General features: G+C 53.2%; 1 protein-coding gene across 3 annotated transcripts; it reads right to left on the bottom strand.

Moving 5' to 3' along the window:
* Positions 1-1,805: 1,805 nt before the first annotated feature.
* SLC13A2 (solute carrier family 13 member 2) lies at positions 1,806-26,114 on the bottom strand. 3 transcript variants are annotated; one of them, XM_024235111.3, is made up of 12 exons: positions 26,013-26,114; positions 10,240-10,368; positions 8,990-9,273; positions 8,674-8,879; positions 7,965-8,145; positions 7,730-7,852; positions 5,791-6,009; positions 5,473-5,561; positions 5,066-5,187; positions 3,786-3,947; positions 3,015-3,152; positions 1,806-2,500 (listed from the first exon to the last, which is right to left on the bottom strand). In XM_024235111.3, exons 1-12 carry the CDS (start codon positions 26,112-26,114, stop codon positions 2,330-2,332), a joined length of 1,926 nt encoding a protein of 641 aa, XP_024090879.3. In that variant the 3' UTR covers positions 1,806-2,329. The 3 variants fall into 3 exon arrangements, with proteins under 3 accessions (XP_024090879.3, XP_024090880.3, XP_024090881.3); XM_024235112.3 differs by having other exon boundaries at positions 8,990-9,126; XM_024235113.3 differs by lacking the exons at positions 10,240-10,368; positions 26,013-26,114 and having other exon boundaries at positions 8,990-9,126; positions 9,212-9,229.
* Positions 26,115-26,670: the final 556 nt, after the last annotated feature.

The following is a 26,670-nucleotide window of genomic DNA, read 5'->3' as shown; positions in this document are numbered from 1 at the left end:
GTCCCAGCAGGGCCCATCTACCTGCCACAGCCTGGAGTGTGTGTGGAGCTGAGCTGCCGGGCTGCCTGTGCAAACCTGACCTGGCTGGCGAGCCCTTCCTTCAAAAGACTGGCCCAGGCTGTGCCGCTTTATTGCCCAGTTAACGATGGTGATTAGGCCGACAGGTGCCACCTGCCGCCTGTCCACCCTCCTGCCTGCTAAAGAGGGTGTTTTCTGAGCACCTAGGGGAGGCTTGGCCCTAGAGCCCTGCCAGGGCATCCACCGCAGCCAAACTCTCGACCCTCAGGCTGGCTGGCGTCCACCTCCTTCCCGGAGAATGCAGGGCCAGCTCGGTGCTCACTTTCTGGGACTGCTGTGTGATCTCAGTCCACACCTGACCCTCTCTGAGCCGGACTGAGGGGGAAGTGTGCCGAGAACAGTGGGCAGGGCATGTGCACCCTGAGAAGCACACTCTCCTCTTCCCCAGCCAGGGTCCAGAAGGAAGTGGCAGCAGAGGGTCCTCCTTGCAGATGGAGCTGGGCTGCTCCTTGGGGAGCCACCGCATTGTGGGTAGGCCACTGGGGGAGGCCCACCATTCTGGGGCCGGCCGTTTCCAATGCAGGGCACTGTTGCCTGGGGCTTTGGTGGGTGGGAGGGGGCCCTCCTGTGGGTCTGAGTGGGAGCTGTGATTAATGGCTGTGCTTCATGAGTGAGGAATGTCAGCCTGGGGGGCCAGGGTGGGGCTGGAGCCACCCGCCTGACACTCCTGGCTCTCTGGGATGCCTGGCATGTCCTGTCAGGACCCCCTGTCCCCTGGGGACAGCCGCGTACTCCCCCACGCAGTGCCCCCTCCTAACTGTACTTCCAGCCCCCAGCTCAGGAGGACCCAGTGAAAGCCCGGCCCAGGGGGATCCAGAATGAAATCCTTTCTGGTTTTCTCTCTTCACAGCCCAGCCCCCTTTTTCATTTGGGCATGAAGGTGATGAGAAATATCTCTTTTCTGTCCCACTGGAGGAGAAGGGGGTGGGGTGAGACTCTAGAAAACTTCCTTCTGGATGAACTCAAGGCTGACACGCCACTGTCCACAGTGGGAGAGACTTAGCATCAACACAAAGATGAACTTCCAGCAGGGAAGGGCTGTTTGGCTCGCAGAAGGAATGATGGATACGGTGTCATTCTTCCCCATCCCCACCCCCACCTTGCTAGATAAATGAAAACTCTGGAGTCCACGAGGGTGTGGGGTGGGGGAGTGTGGGGAGGCCGGGTGGAGGTGGGGTGGGGGAGGCGGAATCATCCAAAGTTGTCTGGTCCTGGACTCTGAAGGCCATGCCAGTTTCCAGCCTGTTCCTGTGCTGCAGGATGAGGGTCCGTCCTCTGGGCACCCAGCACAGGTCAGCCTGTCTTCTCTGGCCTGATGGGACCGGTTTTTCCAGCTGGAGGAAGGGTCGATGAGGAATTGGCAGGGGCAGAAGGTTTTATGTAAATACCCAGGGAGTGCTCTGGGAATGGGGAGGCCGGTTTTCCCAAAGACACGCAGGGACTGGCAGCTCCCAATTAGCCGGGCCCAGTGATGTCAGTGCTGCTCTCCTAGGTGGCTGCGCCCACTCTGATGGGCCTTGGCAGGGATGCCCGACCATTACCTTCCCCCCTGGGTGGGAGGGGTGCCAAGGGGGCTGCATATAGGACAAAGGCCAGGCCCCCTCCCTCTGGACTCCCCCAACCTGGGGTCTGAACCACATTGGGGACTAGCCCTGGAGAGTGCCGTGAAAAACCATCCCAGACTTTACTGAAAAAGACTTTAATGTAGTTAATATTTGAACCTCCACCAAAACACTGGAAGGCTGGGGAGCCCTCAGTATGTTGGGCCAGTCCCAGAGGCTGTTCCCGTGGCAACTGCTGGCAGGCCCTCCTCCCAGGCCACTCCAAGCCTGAATTTCAATAAATACAGTGCAAGTAAGTCTGGTCACTAAGCTGGGGATACCAAGACCTGGGGCACCAGAGAGGGCATGTTGGATTGTCTGTGAACACACACATGTGCACTGTCCAGCATACATACCTAGGATCATGTGCATGCACACAGCCCCCCCCTCGGATAGCCTCACGTCACACACCCCTCACATCCATGCAGGCGCACACATATGCGCACACACACATGCACACACCTTTTCTTCCAGCACATAGGAAATTGAGCATACACCCCTTCCTTACAGACACACAAGAGATTATGTACACACGTGCCTTTCAGCCTTTGGCCTGGAGCTTGGAGCTTGGAGCTTGGGGTGTCCCCACCTGGCTCAGAGGAGTGGGAATGGGGTGGGTCTTCCTGGGCATGGCCAGGCTGTGCCCCAGCCTAGGGGCTTGGTGTGGTGGTGTTGGCCAGGCTCGGCAGGCACTGGGCTGTGGTGTTGGACTGTGCCCAGGAGGGGAAAGAGTGCAGGCTGAAGAGGGGGATGCCCCAGCTGTTGATGGCCAGTGCGATGACCAGGACTCCAATGATGTTGAGCAGGAATCCCGCCCGGGCCTGGTGCGAGGAGAGTCCATTTGGCTAAGTCCATTTGGCTGGGCTGGACTGCCCCCAAGTCCCCAGGTGTTTGGGGGTGCACAGGAGCCCTCCTACCAGCAAAATTCTCTCTGGGAAGTCCTCCCTTTGGTCTAACCTGCAGCATAGCCAATGCCTTTGCCCCTTGCTTTACTCCCTGTGCTAACAGGGGAAAGAGGCGCTCCTCCTGAGCTTCCAGGGCCCTGGGCTTGTTCTCTCTGAGCTCGTCTCCCTGAGTGTGGGTGCCTGGCATCTTGGAGCCTTCCCCATATTCCCCACCCACTTTCCTCCCTGTCACATAGCCTGGGGCTGGCAGGGCCTGAAGATGCCACCACTGAGAGGTCATGTCCCAACCTCCCCCACTGCACCTTCATTCCAGATGAGGACCTGCTCAACTCTGAGACTCTCAGTGGCTTTAAGCTGCTTTGTGGTTCACTAAGATGAAAAGTCAGAGCAGCAAGGAGGGATGAGGCATTCAGGCCTCCCTGCCACTTACCATATCCAACACTTTGAGGTCCCCGAAAGAGAAGACGATGGCATTGGGCGGGGTGGCCACAGGCAGCATGAAGGCCAGGGAGGTGGCCAGAGTGCAGGGGAGCATGACGTAGAGAGGGTGGAGGCAGATGGCCTGGGCCTGGAGCGGGAGGCAGTGGGGCAGAGCTGACCTTGATCCCCATCCCAGAGGGAGGGGCATGGCCCCCAATTCTCCTGCTTCTCTGGGGGACAACCCCTGCACCCCAATACATTCTCTGGTCATGAGCCCACCACTTCTCCCAGAAGGCACTGGGTGACCTGGAAGGGCCTCTTGACCTCTCTGGAGGGAATGAGTGTGCTGCCCTGCCTTGTGGGGTGTGGTGAGGGGAGGGGCCCATAAAACCGATCTCAAAGGGGCTCCGGGGGTGTCATCAAAGGCTGCAGGAACACGCCTGGGGAGGAAGGGGCTTGGGACGCTTCAGGGAGCAATTTCACCCCGTCACCTCAGGAATGACCAGAACAGGGACTGGGGTGGGGAGGTGGGTGAGGCCACCAGGATCCCCATCAGGATACTCCAGGGGTGACATCATGAGGGACGGGGTGAGTCAGGGGCCAAAGCGCCTTGGGGCCCAAGGTGGCTCAAGAGCCTGGAGAAGGACGGAAACTCAGGGGTCCTCTTCAGGAAAAGGAAAAGAGGAGGCACAAAGACAGGATACTCTGCCCAGCAGGCAGAGCCCCTGGTGAGGCAGGCAGGAGGGCTGCCTGGAGGAGGTGTTCCTGAGGGCCAGCTCACCATGGAGGCTAGGATGGGCAGGAAGATCGTAGTGGTGGCCACGTTGCTAGTGCACTCGGTGAAGGTGGCCACCAGGAGGGAGAGGATGATGGCAGTGGCTGGAGCTGGCACACTCTGCAGTGGGGTCAGCTTGTTTCCCAGCCACTCTGACAGGCTCGATCGCTGTGGGCAGAGGAGGATGGCATGTGAGAAGCAAGGCTGCCTGGGCCCCCAAGTCTTCTGCCGAGGCTCTATGAGGCTCCTGCTCCTGCTAACATCTCCCTGGTATTCAGAGTCAAAGACAGCTCTAAAGGGATGATAGTACCCAGCTAAGACCAAGGGGTGCCCTTTCCTGCTCTTGAAGAACAGCTGGGTGTGGGAAGAAGGGGCAGATGAGAAATTAGGAGGGGGCCAAAGGGCCTTCTTGGGAAAACTGGGGTTTGGTGGGAGCAAAAATCTTTGACCGCACTGACCCCTGCCGTCCTGACCTCTCTCAGGAGGTCCCTGGACAACCTTAGCCCTCTTCCTGCCCCTTCCAGTCCAGTGGCTTGGGGCAGAGGGAACCTTGCCCCTGGCAGGGAGGGAAAGTTGGGGGAGGACACTGACAGAGGCTGCAAGAGGCTAATGGGAGGATAAGGACAGTCCACAGGGTCAGAAGAGCTCCGAGGTCTTGCCTTCCCACGTCTGGAATGCCAGGCTGTAAGCTGGGACTTAATCTCGCTCAGTGGGGCCAGCGCCTAGCACAGCACTGGGCACAGTCAGTGGATGAACATGCCACAGACCCAGGAGTCCCCTGCACCAATCCCTGACCTGGGCAGCCACCTTCTGTTTGAGCCAGAACACGGAGGCCCCAGGGATGCCGTGTCAGGGATCTCCCTCTTTTGGATGGAGGCTCTGGGGAAAGATGTTCTGGTCCCCAGAGCCTGGGTGGGTGTGATCATGGTGCCCCCTGGTGGCTGCAGCAGGCAGACCGCGTCAACACAACCCCCAATTACTTCGGTGCTGATGCTATTGTGTGCTCTGTCTGGCAGCGGGCAAAGGGCTGGAGTGGGATGGCATTTGTCTCTGAGAACAGGCCCTGCCCACCAGAGAATCCTGACTTGTCCCTAGGGCTTGTGTTTCTTCCTCCCACATGAGGGCCCTAACCTAAGTCTCCCCAGCTGCTGCAAAGGCTCTGCCTACCCGAGAGGCTCCTACGTGGGGACCAGGTCTCCCCTCTGTGGGATAGAAGCAGGGCCCCCTCTCTCCCTGCCACAGAGACACCCGCACACAGGCTGAGGAGGGGGCTGGGGGCCTCTCACCTCACTGCCCTTGGCCAGGGCATAGCCACCACCCAGCAATAACACGATATTCCACGGCATCTTCTGGTTCACCATCTTCCAGTCGAGGAGGCCAAGAGGGGCCTTCAGCTTCCCTGGGTTTTCTACTCCCCAAGCAGAGAAGGATGGGTCACCAAAGAACAAACAGGCCTTTCCCCTCTCCATTTGCGGGCTCCCTGTGTGGGTCCTTTTTGGAGCTTAACGCCCGCAGGAGGGGACCCTCAGTTCTGCAACATCTCAACTTTGTCTCCGAGTCCCTGTGCCCTTGGCAAGTCGCTCCAGCCTTTCTGGCCTTTGCCTACTCCTACCAACTGTGGTGGAAGGTACATTACATACTTGAAGGCAGGGGCTGCCCGGAGACCCTTCCCTGCCCCAGTCCAGGTGCTTACCTGGGTCCTGGGTCAGCCCTGGGAACTTGGAGGGTATGATGAACATAATTATGCTGATGAAGATGGCCACTGTCCCATCGGACACCATGCTGTTGGTGGCGGGGGGGGAGCGGGGAGGGCTGGGTTAGCCGCTTGGGGTTGCTCAGGGCCACAGGGTGGAGGGTGGTAGAGAGGAGCCTCTCCCATAGACAAGCCTGGGGAACCTTCATCCCCCACCAAGTGTACCTCCTGTTCTGCAATGGGGGCCCTATACCCTTCCCTCCTCCCAGAGCATGTGAGCCCCATATGTGTCCTCCTCCCATCCCCTGCAACTCTCACCTTTCCCCCTTGGCATTGGGAAAAGCCAGGTTGCCCCAGCCAAGAAAAAAGCCCGGCTCCCGGGTGAACCAGAGCAGCACCAGGATGACGAATAGGATGCTGATGGCCTTTTCTGCAAAGGTCATGGGGCCCAGCAGCCTGTGCTCGGTCTGGATGACGCAGTAGGCTGCCTGCTGTTGCTCCTGCGTCTTTTCCCCAATGCCAAAGTTCTTCCGGAAGCTGCAGGCAGAGGGACGGGGCAGCTTGTGGGGGGCCTGCTCCAGCAGGGAGCAAGGGGCTCTGAGTGCCTATGATCTAAAGGCTGAGGCCCACAGAGGGCATCTCAGGGTCACTACACTCAGGCCCCGGCTCCGCCTGAGGCTCTGGAGGAGGAGCAGAAGACTTAGAGGTCATAGTTCTTGCTTATTCTCCATGCTTGGCCCTGCCCCATTGAGCCCCTTTTCCTCCAGGGGTTCTATGGTGCTGAACCCTCCCTTGCCCAGGATGAGGAGGACCTAGCAGCTCAGACCCTGGGACTTCTTCCTGCCCTGGCTCACAGCTCTCCTCCTCCAACAGCCTTTGGGAAGTCCTCCCTTCCCTCCTCTGCCTGCTCTGGTTATCCCCTGCCAGCCTGAGCCCCACCTGCATTGTCCTCAGAGGCACAGTAGGCTGCAGCCCACTTCCTTCTGCTGCTGACTTAACTTGTGCTGACATTTAACTTTCCACTTGGGTAAATCTCAACCTCCCTGCTGGACTGTGAGTTCTTCGAGGGCAAAGACCACACTTCACACATCTTTGATCCCCCGTGGTGCCTGGCACTGTGCTGACCTCTTCTACTACCCTTGCCTTGTACCAGCTCCCAACCTTAATCCAGCTTCCTTACATTTGCCCAAGTGATTTTTCCAAAGTGCAGCAGCGATGCTTAAAAACTTTCAAGGGCTCTCCACTGCCTGGGCAGGAAGGGCAAATTATAATTAATACCACAGTAACACTCATACCACCACTCCTATCCCGTACTCACGGCAGACATCACTAATCAATCACAGACTTGCTACTAACTGAGCCTTAGCAGGGTCTCCTATGATTTTCCAACTCAGAGCTCCAAACAGTGACTACCAGGAACCTGGTGGAAGTAGGAATTAAATCTATTTATTACTCTTGGCTTCATTAGGTGGCACACAAGAGCTTCCAGAACCTTCCCCTGCCTACTTCTCCAGCTTCATGACCTGATGCTCCTTTTTGCTGTTTGTGTTTTAGTCCTGCAGAACTAGAGTTCCCTCGAACACATCATGTCTGTTCTTGCCTCTGAGCTTTGTGCAATCTGCTCCTGCTGCCTGGAATTTCTTCACCCATTCTCTACCTGGCTGACTTCTAGTCCTGCAAGATTCAGCCCAGGCATGATCTCCTCCATGGTGTTCTGGAATCTTCACTCACCTGGGCTGAACTAGGCACTGTGTTCTCTGTGCTCCTGCAGCATCTGGGCTTCCCTCTGTCATGGCCCCCACCATATCATCATCCACCTGATGGGCTACAAGGACAGGGACTGTGCCCAGTGCCTTCTAGTATTCTCAGTGCCTTACACAAGACCCCGGTATACGGTAGGAACACAGCAGGTGCTTCTGTAACTAACCATGCTCAGTGTGTGCCCCTTAAGCACCTATCAAAGGACAGTGGAGCATTATGGGAAGGGGCATCAAGTGACCTGGTTTGCAGCCCCAGCACTGACAAATCTAGTTGTGAACCACTCCTGAAACCTCAATTTGCACGTCTGTGAAATGGGATAATACTCTCTACCCAGTAATTTCCTCAAATGGGGGTCCAAGTGCACAGAGGGGCCTTGGGAGGGAGAAGCCTTCTCACTGGGATGGTGATAATATCATTTTCCACATCTGCACCGAACTGGAAGCTCCCAGGGCTAAGGGCAGGGACCTGGGCTTCTCTCACCGACTTTGCCACTTACTTGAAGCCCAGGAAGAGGATCTGCAGCCACAGCCAGGCCAGCAGCAGCAAGATGACCATGGTGGGGAAGGCGAAGCTGAACCAGGAGGCGAAGTTCACCACGTTGCCGTTTTGGGGGAAGAGCCTCAAGGAGGAACATGGGCTGCCATGTGACATTGCCCCGAGAACTGCCCAGCCCCATTCACCTCCCAGTGAGTGTGCAGATCCCCCAAGGTGGCCCACCCCTTGTCACTCACGAGGTGATCTGGCCTTGCAGCACCAGGTTGGGTGCGGTGCCGGTCAGCGTGGCGATGCCCCCGATGCTGGCGGAGTAGCACACGCAAAGGCTCATGCACTGGGTGAGGTGGAGATGCTCCTGGCTGAGATGTGCCCTCCCCTCCGAAGGAGCAGATGTGACAGGGAGGGCCTGCCCATTATCTGGGAACAAGGGAGAGCCCAGGTGGGGGCAGATACAGGGCCAGCTCTGGGGAACAGGGCCAGGGCTGCAAGGGCCTCCAGAGCACCTTGTCTGTGAACAGCCCAGACCGGGGCTGGAGAAGGACAGAGGATGTCTCCAGGCCTGAGGGGCCCAGCATTCCCCAGAGTCTCAGGCTGGGAGCGCCCTCGGACACTCTCTGATCTGACCTCTCTCTTGAGAGAGGGAAACGAGGATTACCCAAACCACTCAGGAAGAATGGAGCCTAGACCTTGGACCGTCCACCTAGACTCCAGCTCTCTTCTTGCTATGGTGACCAAGCATCTTGGTTTGCCCAGGGATGAGGGGATTCCCAACACAGGGTACTTGACATTTTTAAAAAAGGAAAAACAAATTGGTCACTGTCCTTCTTGCATCTGTTTCTTCTCTCCCCAAAGGCTCCAAGATGACCAGCCCTCGAAACGGACAGACTCTCAGACTCTCTCCAAGAACCAAGGAGTTGGGGCAGGGTCTAGCCTCATTTTTCTCACCAAGCTTGGTCACCTCCTTCTGGGGACTTGGTTCCTGGAGCTCGAAGGTGGGGTTGCTGCTGCCCTCTTCGACGTCGCTGCTGGCTTGCGAGCTGTGCAGCTGGTCCAGGACGGCATGTGCGATGGGCACCATCATGGCCGAGGTGGCCGTGTTGCTGATCCACATGGACAGGAAGGCCGTGACCAGCATGAAACCCAGGATGAGCCTAGGGATGGGCAGACAGACACACTGCTGTTCCAGCTTCCCTTCAGGGACCGGGTGCCCAGAATATCTCCTCGTCAGGTTCTCCCGTGCTGGTTTGCAGGAGGAACTCACAGGGCAGGCCGCACCCCAACGATGAGGAGGACACGGAGGGCAATGCGTTTATGCAGATTCCAGTGTTCCACCGCGATGGCCACTAGCAGCCCCCCGAAGAACAGAAGGTTGGAGTCCTTAAGATACTCGACGGCAACCTGGCAGGTGGAGACATGGCTGAGCGGTGGGAAGACCCTGGGGTCTCCCACGGTGCCCCTGAGGTTATGGGATGCAGTCACTGACTTTCCCACAGACTGGCATTCCCCTGGGCTCTCGAAACTGGATGGAAATGGTCTCTGAATGATCTGCCATTTAAAAAAAAATAAATTTAACTTTTTGGAGACAGAGTCTGGCTCTGTTGCCCAGGCTGGAGTGCAGTGGCACAATCACAGCTCACTGCAACCTCCACCTCCTTGGCTCAAACCATCCTCCCACCTCAGCCTCCCAAGCAGCTGGGACTACAGGCATGCACCACTATGCCTGGCTAATTTTTGTATTTTTTGTAGAGACGAGGTTTCACCTTGTTGGCCAGGCTGGTCTCGAACTCCTGAGCTCAAGTGATCCACCCGCCTTGGCCCCCTAAAGTGCTAGGATTACAGGCATAAGCCACCACACCCGGCCTGGATTATCTATCGTTTAACATCAACCAGGTTCCCCTCTTCTTGTCAAACTCACTTTATCTCCCCTCAGGAATAATTAATTGGGAGATAATCTACCGTGATTCCATTCATGTTTCAAGCCGTGGACTGGGAGATAGATACTTTAGTGCTGTTTCTAAAAACTAGACAGTGGTTCTCAAAGTATGGTCCCTGGGCCAGCATCGTCACCATCAACTGGAACTTGTTAGAAATAAAATGCTTAGGCCCTACCCCAGATCTACCGAATCAGAAACTCTGGACCCAGCCATTTGTGTTTTAACCAGCTCTCCAGGTGACTCCGATGCTGTTCAAGTTCAAGAGCTACTGAACTAGAAGTATATGAGTGTGTTAGCTGGCCCTCAAGGCCCCTTTTCTGTGTCACTAGGCTTTCCACCTCCCACCTAAGGCTGGCTAATCACTCTCACCTTGAATGAACTCTCAGCACTAATTCTGCACCCCTCCCCACCCCAGCCCGCAGCCTTCTAGCTGACTTCTTCCTCATGCAGAGTCAGGAACCCCTAATTCATGTGCCCTGCCTATGATGAGGCTTCCTTAGTCAACAAAGTCTGAGGGAACCCACCCCCTGGCCTCCCGCACTGCCCAGAACGCTTTCTCCTATGGATGGGGGCTCACCTCAGAGGCATCCATGATGCCCATCATAGGGAACAGGATTAAGGGGAAGAGGGCAGTGACGGCCAGGGGCAGGGCCTCAGTGCACCAGAAGAGCGCCATGAGGATGATGGCGTACGCGCAGTAGGCCTCCTGCAGGTGGGAGAGAAGCAGCAGAGCTGTCAGAGGGCCTGTGTCCCAGAGCCATGCCACCTCCTTTCCCTCAGACAAACCAGGCCATTTGTAACTGCCTGGGGAGAGCCTGTGAAACCCACAGTCATTGATTCCCAAGCCCAAGGTCTCATTTCAAAATGCAAATAAAAAACAAAGCAAGGCACTCAATATCACCTTGTCTTTGACCCTGGGGAGCCCAGACATTACAAGCCAGCCACTTCGGAGAGACTGGAGTTGGTTACCAGTCCCCATCCAGCCCAGTGGGATTGCAGGGCCCCAGCTGAGGATCCCAAGTTGAGATGGGGGCTGCCAGAAGAAGGAGCGGGACCTGGGCAATGTGGACCTTTGCCTGGCACCCTGGCTTTCCCTGGCTTTTATCACAAGCTGCAAGAGTATGTTTGTTTGTTGGATATTTAGTGTTTGTTCCCTTTGCTAGGAGTGAGCTCTCCATCAGACAGAGTCGGTTTTGTGGCATCCTTTCTAGCAATCCTGGTCTGGCTGCTGCATTACGCAACTCCAGAGGAGCAATTTACATTATAGGCTATGTGCAGTTTTCCCCAAGATGCTTGTGTTGTGCAGGGAATTGTGGGGCAATGCTGAGTCTTGTGAGTCTTTGAGTACCAGAAATCTCCCTTTCCTACATGAAGCCCTCAAGTCTAGAGAAGCCTGACCTCAGGCCTGGAAGGGGACCTGGGGCAAGAATGGAGGCCCACCCTCCTTATAGAGACTCTCCCAGGGCTGGGGAATCATTAGCCAGGAGGCTTCCCAGGGCTGGGGAATCATTAGCCAGGAGAGGGCACCCGTATCCCCTCTCCAGGGGCCGGGCACCTGCCCACTCTTTATTTGCCAAGGGAAGGGGCCTCATGCTGGGGTTTGTTGGACAATGGGGCTGGGGAGCCCCTCCTCCCTTGCCCATCCCAATTGCCCTGGCCTTGTCCTCTCCACCTCGTACAGGCTAGGCTCACACTCTTAGTACCCTAAAGCTTGGGAAGGGTCCGTGAGGTGGGAGTAGGTGGTGGCCTGGGGGAAGAGGCAGCTGCTATTTATTCAGCAACTCTTAGGAACTTAGTATTGTCATTTTTGTGTTTACATGAAAACATAATAGCCATTAAAGTGGGTGTGGTGGTCCCACCTTATAGATGAGCTCAGAGGGTAAATGGCTTGCTCAGGGTCACAGAACTATTAAAAAAAGTGGCAGAGCCTGGATGGAACTCAGATAAAGGATTGGGATTGGGTAACTTTCAAGCATTACCTAAGAGCACTCCCCTTGTAGTCTGTGTGAATGGTGCCCCAGTAATTGTGCAGTGTGCAGCCTGCCCGACTGCACACAGCCCCACCAAATCTGTCCGAAGCCAAGCTCTCTCTCCACCAAACCTCTACTACCTCTCTTCATCCTGGACACAAACTCATCAGCCCCAGGAGTGGGGCCACTTTGACCCTCAACCAGAGAAAGCCAGCCCCCTCCTCCCCCAGCAGGATTCTGCTGATGCCAGTGTTTCCTCACCTGCAATGACTGAATGGCCAGTTACCCTCCCCTTGGACTAAGGGCGGGCCAGCCCTCTTGGACCCTGGTGTCCTCCACCCTGTCCACCCAGAACTCTCTGGCCAGAGACAAGGAGCAGGGCTGGGGTGGCGTTCACTCTGCTGATTCAGGAAGAAGTTTCTGTATAAGTATTGGAGGGTGACTTTGTGCCAGGCATCATATTCTATGTGCTTCAAATGCTTTTACAAGTTGCATTTATTTGCTCTCAGAGGTAATAACTATTGCTCGCATTTCACAGTTGAAAAAAGAAAGGAGTAAATACATTTCAAAAATGCCTCAAAGTCACACATATAGTAAGTGGAGAAGCCAGGCCATCTGTTTCCCGGGCCCCAGCTTTCACCTGCTACCCTGAGCATGATCACTTGCATTTGAGGGTGTCCTCAGCCTCAGGCTCCCTGTGACCAGTGGAGTGTAGGGAGAATGAGCTGGTGCTCTGAATCCAGAGCTATCTTCCCCAGGGCCTGCACTTCCTGTGGCTGGGCTCTGTTAAGCATGTCACTTTGAGACCCTGTTTCCATACTCCAAAGGGAGTTGTTAATAATCGGACCAGGCTGGGCATGGTGGCTCACGCCTGTAATCCCAGCACTCTGGGAGGCCGTGGAGGGCAGATCACTTGAGTAAAGGAGTTTGAGACCAGCCTGGGCAACATGGCAAAACCCAGTCTCTACTAAAAATACAAGAATTAGCTGGGTGTGGTAGTGAGCACCTGTAGTCCCAGCTACTTGGGAGGCTGAGGTGGCAAAATCACCTGAGCCCAGGAGGTTGAGGCTGGAGTGAGCTGAGATCACACCACTGCACTACTCCAGACTGGGCAACTGGAGTGAGACCGTGTATCAAAAAAAAAAAAGTCAGACTCGCCTCCATGTGCTCCAGTGTGTTTGATGCATGGCTCCCTGCTCCCTGCTGCCTACGTTTGTGATGGGTTCCTCTCTATCTCGCTAGGGCTCTGCCCTCAGGGAGTGCCCGAGAGTACCTGACCCAGGGGGCCTCTCAGAACACTGATAGCTCCTCAGTCTCGAACCCAAACCGTCTAAACATCTTGCATTTGAGGGTGTCCTCAGTCTCAGATCAAAACACAAGACCTGTTCCAAAGTTCCATCCAGAAGCTTTTGTTAACCCTGGGTGGCTTTGGCCCTGCCTCCCCATCCCACCTCCTGGGCAGCCTGTCAAGCTGGAGCACAGTTCGCTGATTTGTTCTTCCTGCATCGTGAGATTCTTAACTGGGGCATGGAATTCCGAGGATCCATGAAGTTAAATGGGAAAACTATTTTATCTATTCAAGAACATCGAACTAAGGTTATGAACATAAAATCATAGTGCTATTAATGGTATTATTGGTGACTTGGTCACAGATATTTGACTGTGGCTATCAGCTATTAGACACCGATCCAGGTAAGTTGTTGCAATTATCTCAGAATAGCTCTCGACATTCTTTTTACCTCCATCATTATTTTGAAATTTTGGTAGTTATTATACCAACTTTAGATCTTACCTAATGCACTAGCAAGGAAGTACATTTATTTCTGAGCTGCAATTTATTTTTCCATATTTTGATAACTGTATTTCAAAATAATTGGTTTATTTGTAATCCCATGCATTTTATTTTGTATATTTTATTTCTTATTTTTTCTAATTAAAAAAACTTTTTTTTAGAGACAGAGTTTTGCTTTGTTGCCCACACTGGAGTTCATGATGTGATCATAGCTCACTGCAGCCTCCAACTGCTGGGCACAGGCAATTCTCTTGCCTCAGACTCCCAAATAGCTGGGACTACAGGCATGTGTCACAATGCCCAGCTAATTTTTTTTTGTATTTTTTGTAGAGATGGGTCTTGCTTTGTTGCCCAGGCTGGTCTTGAATTGCTGGCTTCAAGTGATCCTCCCACCTCAGCCTCCTAAAATGCTGAGATTACAGGTGTGAGCCACTGTGCCTGGCCTGTGCATTTCAAAGTAATTTTCTGAAAAGCGCAGAACCAAGACTCAGAGAGGTCTAGCATTGCCTTGTTGACAGTTGTTGATGCTTAGAGGGTTTGGGTTTGAGACTGAGGAGCTGTCAGTGTTCTGAGAGGCCCCCTGGGTCAGGTACTCTCGGGCACTCCCTGAGGGCAGAGCCCTAGGGGTCTTTTCTTCTTAGGCACACAGTATATCCAATTGCAAGGTCAGTATTCCCAGCTCCAGAAGTGGGGATTTGGGGATCAGCCTTATCCTTCCAGGTCACTCTAGTGCTCTCTGCCTTGCAGCCCAGCTCTATGGAACCTAGGCCAGCCAAGTTCAACTGGCAGCCTATGGCATGGGACTCAGCTGGTTTACACACTGGCCACTGGCCACTCCCCAGGACTGCTGCACTGCACAGGTCCAGGTCGCCATTCTCATATGGAGCTGTGCAAGGCATAGCCTGCACCGCAGTCCCTGGTGGTCCCTCCTGGAGCTCAGAAACCAGCAGGGAAGAGTTTTCTCCTGGTGGCGAATGCTCTTCTTTCTGCCTCTGGCCCTGCTTCCTCCTTCCCCAGGCCAGCAGGGTGGTTGTTCCCCAGCTCTGTTCCTTGACTGTAGCAGCTACTCTCCTCTCAGGATCTGTTTATGGGCTCCTGAGGACGGGGGCGTAGCCTCTTTCTCCTCTGTGATCTAGCCTGTTGCTCTTTTGCAGGTGCTGGCCTGGTCTGTAAAGCCTCCTTTCCCACTGGTGTCACCCCCACTCCCAAGGAAGTCACCCTGTTCAGATCCTCACTCTTCTCCACCCAGCAGTCAATCCCTGTGATTGGAAGCCCACTGTGGGCAGACCCTGGGTCTCCTGCCTGTTCATCAGCCACTCATTCCACAAATACCCTCTCTGGGCCATGCACCCAGTCCTGCTGGTTCTGCCCCTTGAGTGCTCCCATTTATTTCTCTGTAGCTCTGGACCACTAGCCTGGTCCAAGTCTCAGCAAGACCTCTGCAAAAGCCTCCTTATTCATCTCCCAGCTTCCTCTCTTGACCCTGAAATCCTTTCTCCTTGCTGCAGCCAGAGTGATCTCAAGGCAGAAATCTGTTTAATTTGCACTCCCCCTCCCCAGCACACACACACACTCATCTCAAAACAGCTCACATCCCTTCAGTGGCTTCCTAGTGCTCTCAGGAACCTAAGTTCAGGGTTGGTCTGTGCCTCATGTCTTAACACTCTCCCCCTTACCTTCTCTGCTCTGGCCATACCAGCCCTCTGTGGGTTCCTGAAATATGACATCCTCCCTCTGGCCACAGGGCCTCTGCACATGATTTCCTCTCTCTGGACCTCTCTTTCCTCCCTACTTTGCCTAGTTGATATCTACTGGTTCTTGAGATCTCAGCTCAAATATTGATTTTTCAGGCTGGCTTCCTGGAGGCGATATAGTTCCCATTTTTCACACTCTAAGTCCCTGTACCTCTTCTGCATAGCACTCATCATAGTCTGCAATTAAACATTTAGTTTTAGGGACTAAAAGATGAGTATCAATCTTTGTTGTCAGACTCTACCCTCCAGGGAGCAGGGTGCAAGTCTGTTTCTGCTCACCCCAGCGAGGTGCCTGGCATCTATTTAGCAGAGTTGACACGGAACGAGTGGGTGAACGAACGTGGGCCCTAGGGGTACAGGCATCAGTCAGGCCTAGCCCTGGCCCTCCGGGAGTCTGAGTGCCTGTGTGGGCTGGCCTGAAGGGCAGACTGAAGAGAGAAACCCCCAGAGGGGCTTCCAAACCCTAAGCCAGGCAGCTTGCTTCTTCTGTAGTGGGAAAGCACATGTCCAGGGCACATGCTGAGTGCTGAGGCCCCGCTTTACTGCTGTGTGTCCTTGGGCAAGTTACTTAACCTCTCTCAGCTTTAATGGTAAGAAACATCAAGCATTCACCACTGTAAACACATTTATCTCCATCATGCAGTTTCCTCATCTGGAAATGGGGATAAGAGAAACATCCACCCAGCTGGGTTACTGTAAGGATGGAGAGAGCTAACAAATGTAGGAATAAGGTTTTTTTTTAATTTTTTTTTTTTTTAAGATTCAGGGTCTCACTCTGTTGCCCAGACTGGAGTGCAGTGATGTGATCACAGCTCACTGCAGCCTCGATCTCCTGGCCTCAAGTAATCCTCCTGCCTCAGCCTCCTGAGTATCTGGGACTATAGGCATGTGCCACCACACCCAGCTAATTAAAACAAATTTTTTTTTTTTTTTTTTGGTAGAGATGAGGGTCTCACTATATTGTCCAGGCTGGCCTTGAACTCCTGGGCTCAAGCAATCCTCTCTCCTCAGCCTTCCAGAACACTGGGATTATAGGTGCGAGCCACCGTGCCCAGCCAGGAATAAGTTTTAAAGCATTGTAGCCTGTGAGCGCATAGCAGGGTTGGTGCTGGGAGAGAAATGTGCTCCTGGGCTTCTGGAGAACCAGAGAGGATACATGAGGCACAAATGGAAGTGAAGGTGCCAAGGAGTCCAGGGCAGACTCCGGACCCGGGGTGTGTGGCAGGTGTGGGACCTGTGGGCATCATGGCCTCTGTCACTGGCACAGTACAGCCTGTGACGGTCAGGCAGCAGCGCATGTGCCCACAGTCTCAGAGGTGTCACACCTTATTCCTCCTGGTGACTGAAGGTTAACCCAAGGGTAGGGACAGGTTGGCACATGGGGGACACTCCCACTGCCCCTCTGCCCCTAGCAAGTGGGCATGCTGCCGGCAGGAGCACTCCCGGGTCTCAGGAGCAAGGCGAGGCACTGGGTGGCAGCCTACCAAGCACCTGTAAAGCAGAGATCAGAAGAATGGAGCTCAGAGGAGAAGGGGCCCTGTCCCTGAGCCTCCTTTTGTCTGGGCTGAGGAAGGCTTCCAGAGAGGGAATCTTGAGCGGGTACCGAGGGGTGAGTAGGAGTTCAGTTAGTGGGCAAAGGGGGTTGGGGTGAGGGAGTAAATGTAGAACAGAATGAGACATAAAAGATCAAGATGCATTCTTGGAAGGAGCCTTGTCTGCCCTGAGAGGCTCTAGGAATTTGTCTGGAAGACAGGGGAGAAAAAGGGAGAAGGCCTCAAAGAGTTTTAAGCAGAGAGAGAGTGGCATGGTCAGACTTGTGGTTTAATAAAATATTACACAGATACTACCACATGTGGTTTAAAAAATTTGTGTGCAAGTGTTTGTATACATTCAGGGAAATTTCTGATGTAGGGGTTTGTACATTTTTTTTTGGTACCAGGTTCCCCTTGGCAGCCTGATGAAGCATTCCAGTGTCTTAGAATAATGTTTTTAAATGCACTAAATAAAATACATAAGACTACAAAGGAAACCAATTTTATTGAAATACAGGTGATAGGCTGGGCGCGGTGGCTCACACCTGTAATCCCAGCACTTTGGGAGGCTGAGGCAGGAGGATTTCTTGAGCCCAGGAGTTCAAGACCAGCCTGGGCAACATGGCAAAACCCTGTCTCTACTAAAAGTACTAAAACAAACAAACAAACAAAAAAACTTAGCTGGGCATGGTGGCATGTGCCTGTAATCTCAGCTACTTGGGAGGCTGAAGTGGGGGAATCACCTGAACCCGGGAGGCAGAGGTTGCAGTGAGCTGAGATTGCACCATTGCACTCCAGCCTGGGGGACAGAGTGAGACCCTGTCTCAAAAAAACAAACAAACAAAAAAAACAAAAAAAAAAACTTAATTTTTAAAACCTAAACAAATAAATAAATACAGCTACTAAAATATGAAAAAGTGCTGGGTCCAGTGGTGTGTGGCTACATGGAAGGCTGAGGCAGGAGGATTGCTCGAGCCCAGGAATTTGAGGCCAGCCTGTCAACACAGTGAGACTCTCTCAAACAAACAACAAACAAACATCTCACAAACATCTCACAAACAAACAAAAACATGAAAGAGTGCGCAGAGACGGAAGTCTTTTCCAGGAAGAATAGGCAGATGCCGAATGCCTAATTCTTTGAGGACTGGATATACAAAGGGGAGAATGGCCAGTTCATATGTAAAAATATGTTTCACAGCTTCTGTAATAACCAGCCGAGAAGTCAAACGACAACCTCTAAGGCAGTAAGCCCTAAACACTCAGGATTTGCTCGATGATTGCCAATTCCCCTGATTTTTGCCCCAAACTCTTTACCCCTACTTCCAAGTAGGACCAAGCCCAGAAAGCGAAATATGCTCCCCTAACCAGTCACCTGGGATGCTGCTTCTAGTTAGCTGCCTACGGCTTCCCTGTGCCCAACAGCATGCACTGGAAGCCTTCCCTTTTGACCATTCTAAAGCTTTCCCACCCCACGCCTGCCTCAGGCTGCACGTGATGGTGGTGACTCTTCCTACCGTTTGCTTATTCTCATTCAGGTGTCCTTCACTGATTTGCACACCTTGATGTGAATGACTTTGTTGCATCAGCTTATGTTTTAAGAGGCCAAAGGGAACAATGAATTTCTGAGTGCTGGAGAAAACAAAAGTGGGGAGAAGAGTCCTGATATCACAGCCTGGGCCAGGGCCAGCCCTGCCTGTATGCACTAAGGAGCAAAACGCAAGCTCCTCTATGAATTTGATCCTTGCGACAGCCCTGAGCCTCGCTGCTGGATTATATCTAGGAAACTCTACTGTTGAAAAGGGTGACTTACTTTCCCATTCCTGGCCTTCACCTAGCAGGTGCCGATAAACAGGGACATGATTTAGTAATCTGGGCAAAATCCAAGTTGGGGACTCTACGCCAGGGATCCCCCCAGCCTTTGAGGCTGGGTCCTTCTTATCCTATTTCCAGGCATCCCAGAGGCTAGAAAAACTATCTCTACACAGCTGCAGGTATGGCTATTCCTAGAGACACAGCTCACCAATCTGGTGGGTGACCAGACATGCCTTCCTGTTCTATAGGTGGGAACATCTGAGGCCCTCCTAAGCACAAGAGCCCATTTGAACAGAGCAATGGAGAAGAAGTGAGGCATCTACACAGGGCTCCAGACCAGTCTGTGTTTTCCAGGGGCCCAGGAATTCAGACAAGAGGCAGAGGGCAAAGGGAGCAAGTGTTTATCAAGCCCTAGGTGCCAGGCACTCTACGTATATGTGTGCTATCTCAGCTCATCTTCATAACACCCCTTAGAGATGACAGGGTTTGAAGAGGCTCGGTCAGGTCACATGGCAGTACACGCTGCTGAATGGATTTGAACCCACACCTGTTGGCTCCAAAATCCACGTTTTGTTCACTGGACTCTGCTATCTCAGCTGAGGGCCAAGAAATCTCAAAAGGTAGAGGTGGGGCCCAGAACAGAGGTTCAAATTCCTTGTATAGTTTTCATGCCCGAAGTGAATCATCCAAGTCCCTGCCTTTGAGGTTGAGGAACAGCTTGCACTAAGAGTATTTTAATTACACAGATTTTTTTTTTGACAAGGCCTTGTTCTGTCCCCCATGCTGGAGTGCAGTGGCATGATCACTGCTCACCTCAGCCTCGACCTCCCTGGCTCAAGTGATTCTCCTACCTTGGCTCTCCTAAGTAACAGGGACCACAGGCGCGTGCCACCACGCCCAGTTAATTTTTTTGATCTTTTTTTTTTTTTTTTTTTTTTTTTTGAGACAGAGTCTCGCTCTGCTGCCCAGGCTGGAGCACAGTGGCGTGATCTTGGCTCACTGCAGTCTCTGCCTCCCGGGTTCAAGAGATTCTCCTGCCTCAGCCTCCCGAGTAGCTGGGATTATAGGCGTGTGCCACCACGCCCAGCTAATTTTGTATTTTTAGTAGAGATGGGGTTTCACCATGTTGGCCAGGCTGGTCTCGAACTCCTGACTCCAGGTGATCCACCTGCCTCGGCCTCCCAAAGTGCTGGGATTGCAGGCATGAGCCATTGCGCCCAGCCAACTTTTTTGATCTTTAGTAGAGACAAGTCTCCCTACGTTGCCCAAGTTTGTCTTGAACTCCTGAACTCGAGCGACCCTCCTGCATTGGCCTCCCAAAGTGCAAGAGTTACAGGTGTGAGTCACCACTCCCAGCCTTAATTACACAGATTTTAAAATTCAAACACATGTAATGTCTATGCATTCGAAAAGGGCCAGTGATTCAGATTAAGAAATTCTGCCTTCTGGCCTTACAATAAATGCAGTATTGACTTCAGCTGAGTTCTGTCCTGGCCAATGTTGAGCCACTAGGAGACTGTTTTTACAGATGCCTTTGGGTCCCGGGAGGTGTTTGTGTTTTGACTCTAACTTACTAGCTGAATGACCCCTGAGTCGTAAGTTATTCACCCCTTAATGCTCACAGCACAAAATCCCTACTCCTCCCTGTAGCCTTGTAGGGCTGACATTGGCTGACCTCAACCCTCTTCTCTAAACTTGACTTAAGCAATCTAGTGAGGCCTCTTAAGGCCTCACTCGAGCTGCAAAAGCCACACTGGCCTTGCTTAATCCCTTCAACTTGCCAAGCTCGCCCCATCTGCAGGCCTTTGCACTTGCTGCTTGTTCTTCCTGGATGGCTCTTTACCCAGAGCTGTGCTTGGCTGACTTTAGAGAATTTATTTTTGAGATAGGAGTCTTGCTCTGTTGCCCAGGCTGGAGTGCAGTGGTACCATATGGCTCACTGCAGCCTCAACCTCCTGGGCTCAAGTGATCCTCCTGCCTCAGCCTCCCAAGTAGGTGGGACCACAGGCACACACCACCACACCTGGCTAATTTTTTTAGTGAGGAGACAGGGTCTTGCCATGTTGCCCAGGCTGGTCTTGAACTCCTGAACTCAAGCGATCCACCCACCTTGACCTCCCAGAGTGTTGGAACACCCTCCTCAGGAGACCTTCCCTGACCCCATCTAGAGCAGCCCTCCCCAGGCCGTGGTCATAGCCTGCTGCATTGTTTCTGTTTTTTGTATGTCTCCCCACTCCTCCCACTTTCTCTTCCCAACACACCCAGACAGTACTTGTCACACTGTAATGATTTCTGTGTTCACTAACAAAATGCATGGATGGATGAATAAATGAGTGGATGTAAGGTTTCCATGTCTGGCTGCAGGGTTGGGAGAGCAGGAAGACCCCAGGCCCCCCTGTTCCCCATCTGCTGGGACCACCAGAGAGTGACTAGCATTTCAAGGTTCTGTCGCCACCCCTCCAACACACCCTACTATTCCCGGCCCCTACATCTTTCCTCCTGTGGTTCCCTTCACCTGTTCTGCTGATGCCTCTGACTGTTAAAACTCCACCAACTTTCAAGGCCCAACTCAAATGTTGCCTCCTTCAGATTCTCCCTTGACTCAGTTGGAAGAATTTTCTCCCTCCTCTGAGCTCTGCAGCCTTCTGGCTGAACCTTTGTGTGGCGTAAACACCTGTCTCCTCCTATAGACTGTAAGCAACTTGAGAATGGAACATCTGTACTCCTTTTGGTAACTCCTGAGCAAGAGCTCAACAGACATGCTGGACTGAAGTACGGTGGGAGGACTGACTGACAGCTGGACGCACATGAGAAAGGATGGCCTGAGAGGTGGGTCACAGTGGGGGCACCACCGGCCTCCCAGGGAGCCTCAGGCAGAGACTCCAAGACCAGGTTCCAGTTCAAACTTTTTTCCTAGCTGGGACTTTAAGCAAATTGCTTCGTCACACTGGCCCTCAGTTTACATGTCTGTAAAATGGAGATAGTGGTAGTAACCTCATGGTAACACATAGGCTTTTTTTAATTTTTTGAGACTGAGTCTTGCTCTGTCTCCCAGGCTGGAGTGCAGTGGCACGATCTCAGCTCACTGCAACCTCCGCCTCCCGGGTTCAAGCGATTCTACTGCGCCTGCCTCCCGAGTAGCTGGGATTTCAGGCATGCGCCACCACACCCGGCTACTTTTTGTATTTTTAGTAGAGATGGGGTTTCACCATGTTGGCCAGGCTAATCTTGAACTCCTGACCTCGTGATCCGCCCACCTTGGGCGCCCACCTCCCAAAGTGCTGGGATTACAGGCATGAGCCACCATGCCCGGCCCGACACATAGGCTTTTGAAAGAAATAAATGATCTAACAATGCTTTGAAGTGCATGGCACAATGCCAAGCACATAAAATATACTCAACAAATGTCACTATTATTATTATGGGCACAAATTTGAGCCTAGGCTGGGGCTCCTTCTTCCCCCTTTGGAGGCCAGGGCCATGGGGCTAAGCTTGGGGACTCATTACAGAGAGTAGAGATTCAACAGGGATGCAGGACAGGATCCACTTTGTGCACATTCCTTCCTTTCTTCATTCAAAAAGTTGGGGACGGCCAGGCATGGTGGCTCACGCCTGTAATCCCAGCACTTTGGGAGGCCAAGGAGATCAAGGTCACGAGGTCAGGAGATCAAGACCATCCGGGCTAACACAGTGGAACCCCGTCTCTACTAAAAATACAAAAAAATCAGCCGGGCGTGGTGGCAGGCACCTGTAGTCCCAGCTACTCGGGAGGCTGAGGCAGGAGAATGGCGTGAACCTGGGAGGCGGAGCTTGCAGTGAGCCGAGATCGCGCCACCGCACTCCAGCCTGGGTGACAGAGCAAGACTCAGTCTCAAAAAAAAAAAAAAAGTTGGGTTTTTTTTATTTGTTTCTTGAGATAGAGTCTCGCTCTGTCACCCAGACTGGAGTGCAATGGCGCGATCTTGGCTCACTGCAACCTCCTCCTCCCGGGTTCAAGCATTTCTCCTGCCTCAGCCTCCCGAGTAGCTGGGACTACAGGCGCCTGCCACCACGCCCAGCTAATTTTTGTGTTTTTTTATAGAGACGGGGTTTCATCATGTTGGCCAGGCTGGTCTCAAACTCCTGACCTCAAGTGATCCACCTGCCTTGGCCTCCCAAAGTGCTGGGATTATAGGTGTGAGCCACTGCGCCAGGCCTAATAAGTGTTTTTTGAACATCTACTTTGTGCCAGGCACTGGGGATTCTGCATGGGACAAGACAAAGTCCCTGCCCTCATGGAGCCGACATTCTAGTGCAGGAAGCCAGAGAAGAAGTAAAAAATAAGCAAATAGATAATTTCAGAGACTGAACACCCTATAAACAAAAGAACAGGGCTTTTCCCCAAGAATGACTGGGGTTGGTCAGAGAAGGCTTCTCTAAGGAGGTGGATTTAAGCTGAAACCTAAAAACAGGAAGGAGGTATCTGGGAGAACAGTCCGGAGCAATGTGAGGAGCAGAAAGAAAGCAGGTGAGGGCGGGGGAGAGTGAGCAGAAAGCAAGCTGGTGAGGGTGGGGGAGAGTGAGCAGAAAGCAAGCTGGTGAGGGTGGGGGAGAGTGAGCAGAAAGCAAGCTGGTGAGGGTGGGGGAGAGTGAGCAGAAAGCAAGCTGGTGAGGGTGGGGGAGAGTGAGCAGAAAGAAAGCTGGTGAGGGTGGGGGAGAGTGAGCAGAAAGCAAGCTGGTGAGGGCGGGGGAGAGTGAGCAGAAAGCAAGCTGGTGAGGGCGGGGGAGAGTGAGCGAGAGGTGGGTCACAGAGGGAGGCACCAGGCCTGAGCCTTGGTGACTCCTGGCTGCTTGAAGAGGTTTTATCCTAAGTTTGACAGGAAGCCAGTGTAGGGTTTTTTTGTTTGTTTGTTTGTTTTTTCAAATTAAGGTGGGGTCTCACTATGTTGCCCAGGCTGGTCTCAAACTCCTGGGCTCAAGCAATTCTCCCGCCTCATCCTCACAAAGTGCTGGGATTATAGGTGTAAGCCACCGCGCCTGGCCAATGTAGGGTTTTGAGCAGAGTGGGACACATGGGAAATGACCAGGGAGATAGTGGATCCGAGGGCGGGGAGTGACTCCATTCAGAGTATTTTGGGGTATCAAATGAGCAGGACCTTCTGCTGCATGTGGAAGGAGGGAAGGAGAAGAATCAAGAATGCCCCCGAGTTTTTGGCTGTTGCAGCAAGGTAGATGGTTGAAGCATTTCTTGATGCCCAAGCCAACTGGAGAAGGGCAGGAAGGGTTTTGGTTTGGACGTGGAAAAGTGTATCCTGCTTATCCTGCTTACAAAGAAAATATTCAATTGGGGAGATGGCTGGTGTTCATTGGATAATACAAGTTTAGAGTTTAGGGCTGGGGTTACAGATTGATAACTCATTGGCATAGAGATGCTTTTTAAAGCACGAGATGGCATAAGATCAGCTAGGGGAAGTGGGGACCCTGGAAAACCTCAGCATCAGATGGAGAAGGAACCTCAGAGTCAGGAAAGGTGGGAAGGGGCAGGGCTGGGCAGGAACCAGGAGAAGGTGTCACCAAAGCCAAGAGAAGACAGCACGGCAAAGACGGGGTGACAGCTGTGACAAATGCTGCCGAGGGACTGAGGAATGTGAGGGTGGCCCAGGGTTTGGTCACAAGGAAGTTGATGGGATCTGAGTCTTGGAGATGGGAGCTGACAAAAGAGAAAGTGCACTTGTGGTGTAGACAGTGTCTTGAGACTTCCTGTTATGAGAGAGAGCAGAGAAGGAGGCACTATCTGGAAGGAGAGTGGCCTTGAAAGAGAGCTCTTGTTTGTTTAAGATGAGAGGTATTACAGCACCTCCGTATGTGGATGGGGGAGATCAGGCAGAGAGGAAATATTTATCTTGTAGGAGAGTGAGAGGACAATTGCAGGAGCAAAGTCCTTGTGAGGGGCTGGCCTCTCCTAGATGGGACCAGAGTCAGGATGGGGCTGGCAGCATCTGTGAGCCAGAGGCAGGTAGCAGGGCCAGATACGGTGCACAGAAGACAGGGGCTCCTAACACATCCCAGTCTCACCAACAGGCATGGCCTCTAGCACTGACTCAGGATTTCCTGTGTGACCTGGGCAAGTTACTGAATCTTTCTGTGCTGTGCTTCCCCAGGTCGAGGGGAATTGGGAAGAAATCAAAATCCCTGTCTGGCTTCCCTCCTGGGGTTAACACACTTGCCCCAGCCTGTCGGAAAACCCATCTGATTGGTCCCTAGCACTGAGATGCCACCGGCTTTGGCCTGAGATGAAGGTCATCTCAAAGGTCAGCTAGGCCTTGTTACTGACCAGGTGTCAGGGGCCCAGGGGCTGTGCCACTACCATCCCCAGTCTCTCACCCCTTTGGGATACCATGAACAAAAAAGTCTGACTCAATTTCTCTATCTATGACAAAAGGAAGAAAATGGCTCGATGGGCAGTTCTGGGGGTGTGGGGTGGGGCAGGAGGCAGCAGGGTGGAGAGAAGACATGCTTTGGCACCAGATCACACCCCCAGCTCTGAACCTCCCAGCTGTGTGATTTGCCAGAGGCCGACAGACTGAAGATTGAACTTCAAGGCCTTCCTCCTGGACCCTTCCCAAAGCCCCAAGCTAATTTCAGATTAATACTTTTGTGTCCTTTTTCTTACAGAGTGGGGCCCAAAGGTGTATAATATCCAAGTTCCATGAAACTCGGATCTGCCCTGGGACTTTGACTAAGTGACTTAACCTCACCTTCCCCATTTTGTCAAATGGAACAGTCAGGTCTGATCTCTTAAGATGGCAGAAAAGGTTACTGGGTGCCTAGGGCAGGGCAGGCATTGGCGGCTTGATTTAATGAGAGATGATGTTATGACTTCTGCTGGGGGCGGAGGAGGAGGCAGTGACGCCTGGTTGTGCCCAGCTACCCCTCCATCCAGGGCACAGTTTTTGTGCTGTCTACCTGCAGGGGTCCCTTCTTCCAACTCCCACCCATCCTCCTCCACAGACTTAGCCCTTGAATCCACAGGTGAACTCTTTCTCTTCCTGTTTATGCTGTTAAAGTTGCAGACTGCCTGCAGCCAGCTTTCTTCTATTCTCCTTCCAACCCTCTTCACTCTGCCGCTGCTCACCCAGCTGTCCCCTCCCCACAAGCCCGTCTCAGCCCCCATGGAGCCCAGTCCAGGGCTAGGTGGGCACACAGTAGGCAGATCAGCTCCATCTGCCCCCCTTGCATCTCGTTGATGGAACTGGTTTCCTGTTTCCTAGGGCAGTAGGTTGCAAACCCATCTAAGCAATTCACGCTGGGCTCCTACAACTGGGTGCCAAGCAAAAGCCCCTTTGACCTCCTAGCTCTCCGTCCTCAGGAGGAGCAGGGGCGATAGCCTCACTTCCAGGGCAGGGGCAGCGAGGAAGTTAATGCTGGATCCTAAGGATGCCCAACCCCGGCCCAGACAGTCCCTCCCCTGCCCCCTGGAGTTATCTGTGCTCAGAACACCAAGTCCTTACCTTACTGGGGACGAGGATGGGCAGAGGCAGCAGGAGAATGGGCACGAAGAACACGATCAGGTAGGAGCGATAGGCCCACAGGGCCTGCCAGCAGGTGGTCATGCTGTGGACCAGCGAGGGCTGCTGCAGCCACCGCCTCCAGGAGCTGGGTAACAGAAGGACCAAAGACACAGCCCAGCAGGCAGGTGGCAGGCTTATATAAAGCCACTTGAGCGTTAACCATTGACCCACTCTGGCAATCAGAGTGTTTTTGGAGTTGGGGAGGTGAGAGTAAGGAGGAGGGACCCACAGGCGGAGTAAAGATCAGGAAGGGAGAGGGAGAAGGAAGGAGGAAAGAACAAGGATTAAAAAACTTCAGGTTCCTTCAAGAAGTTAAGCCCAGCGTTAACTCCTTCTGTTCTTGGAGGCTGCTGAGGGTGGCGCTGGAGGAGCTGGAGAAGGAAGGAGAGTCCCCCAGCCACCCTCCACAGGCAGCCCCCAAGCCCCCTCCCCTGGCCTGGTCTTTCCTTTCTCCTTCTGTTCTCCAAAGCTAGGTTCTCAGCTGAGCACTTTATGTGACAGCCTGGGTGGGGTGGCCCTGCCCTGCCCACAGAGATGCCCTAGGAATTTTCAGTCTAAGATTGACAGCAGCCAAGGCCTGGAGCAAGTCCTCCTCCTC

Source organism: Pongo abelii, chromosome 19 (genome assembly GCF_028885655.2).
Source record: "Pongo abelii isolate AG06213 chromosome 19, NHGRI_mPonAbe1-v2.0_pri, whole genome shotgun sequence".
In the NCBI taxonomy this organism is placed as follows: Eukaryota; Metazoa; Chordata; class Mammalia; order Primates; family Hominidae; genus Pongo; species Pongo abelii.
The sequence above is the reverse complement of the archived record's forward strand: the minus strand, read 5'-3'. Positions and strand labels throughout refer to the sequence as shown.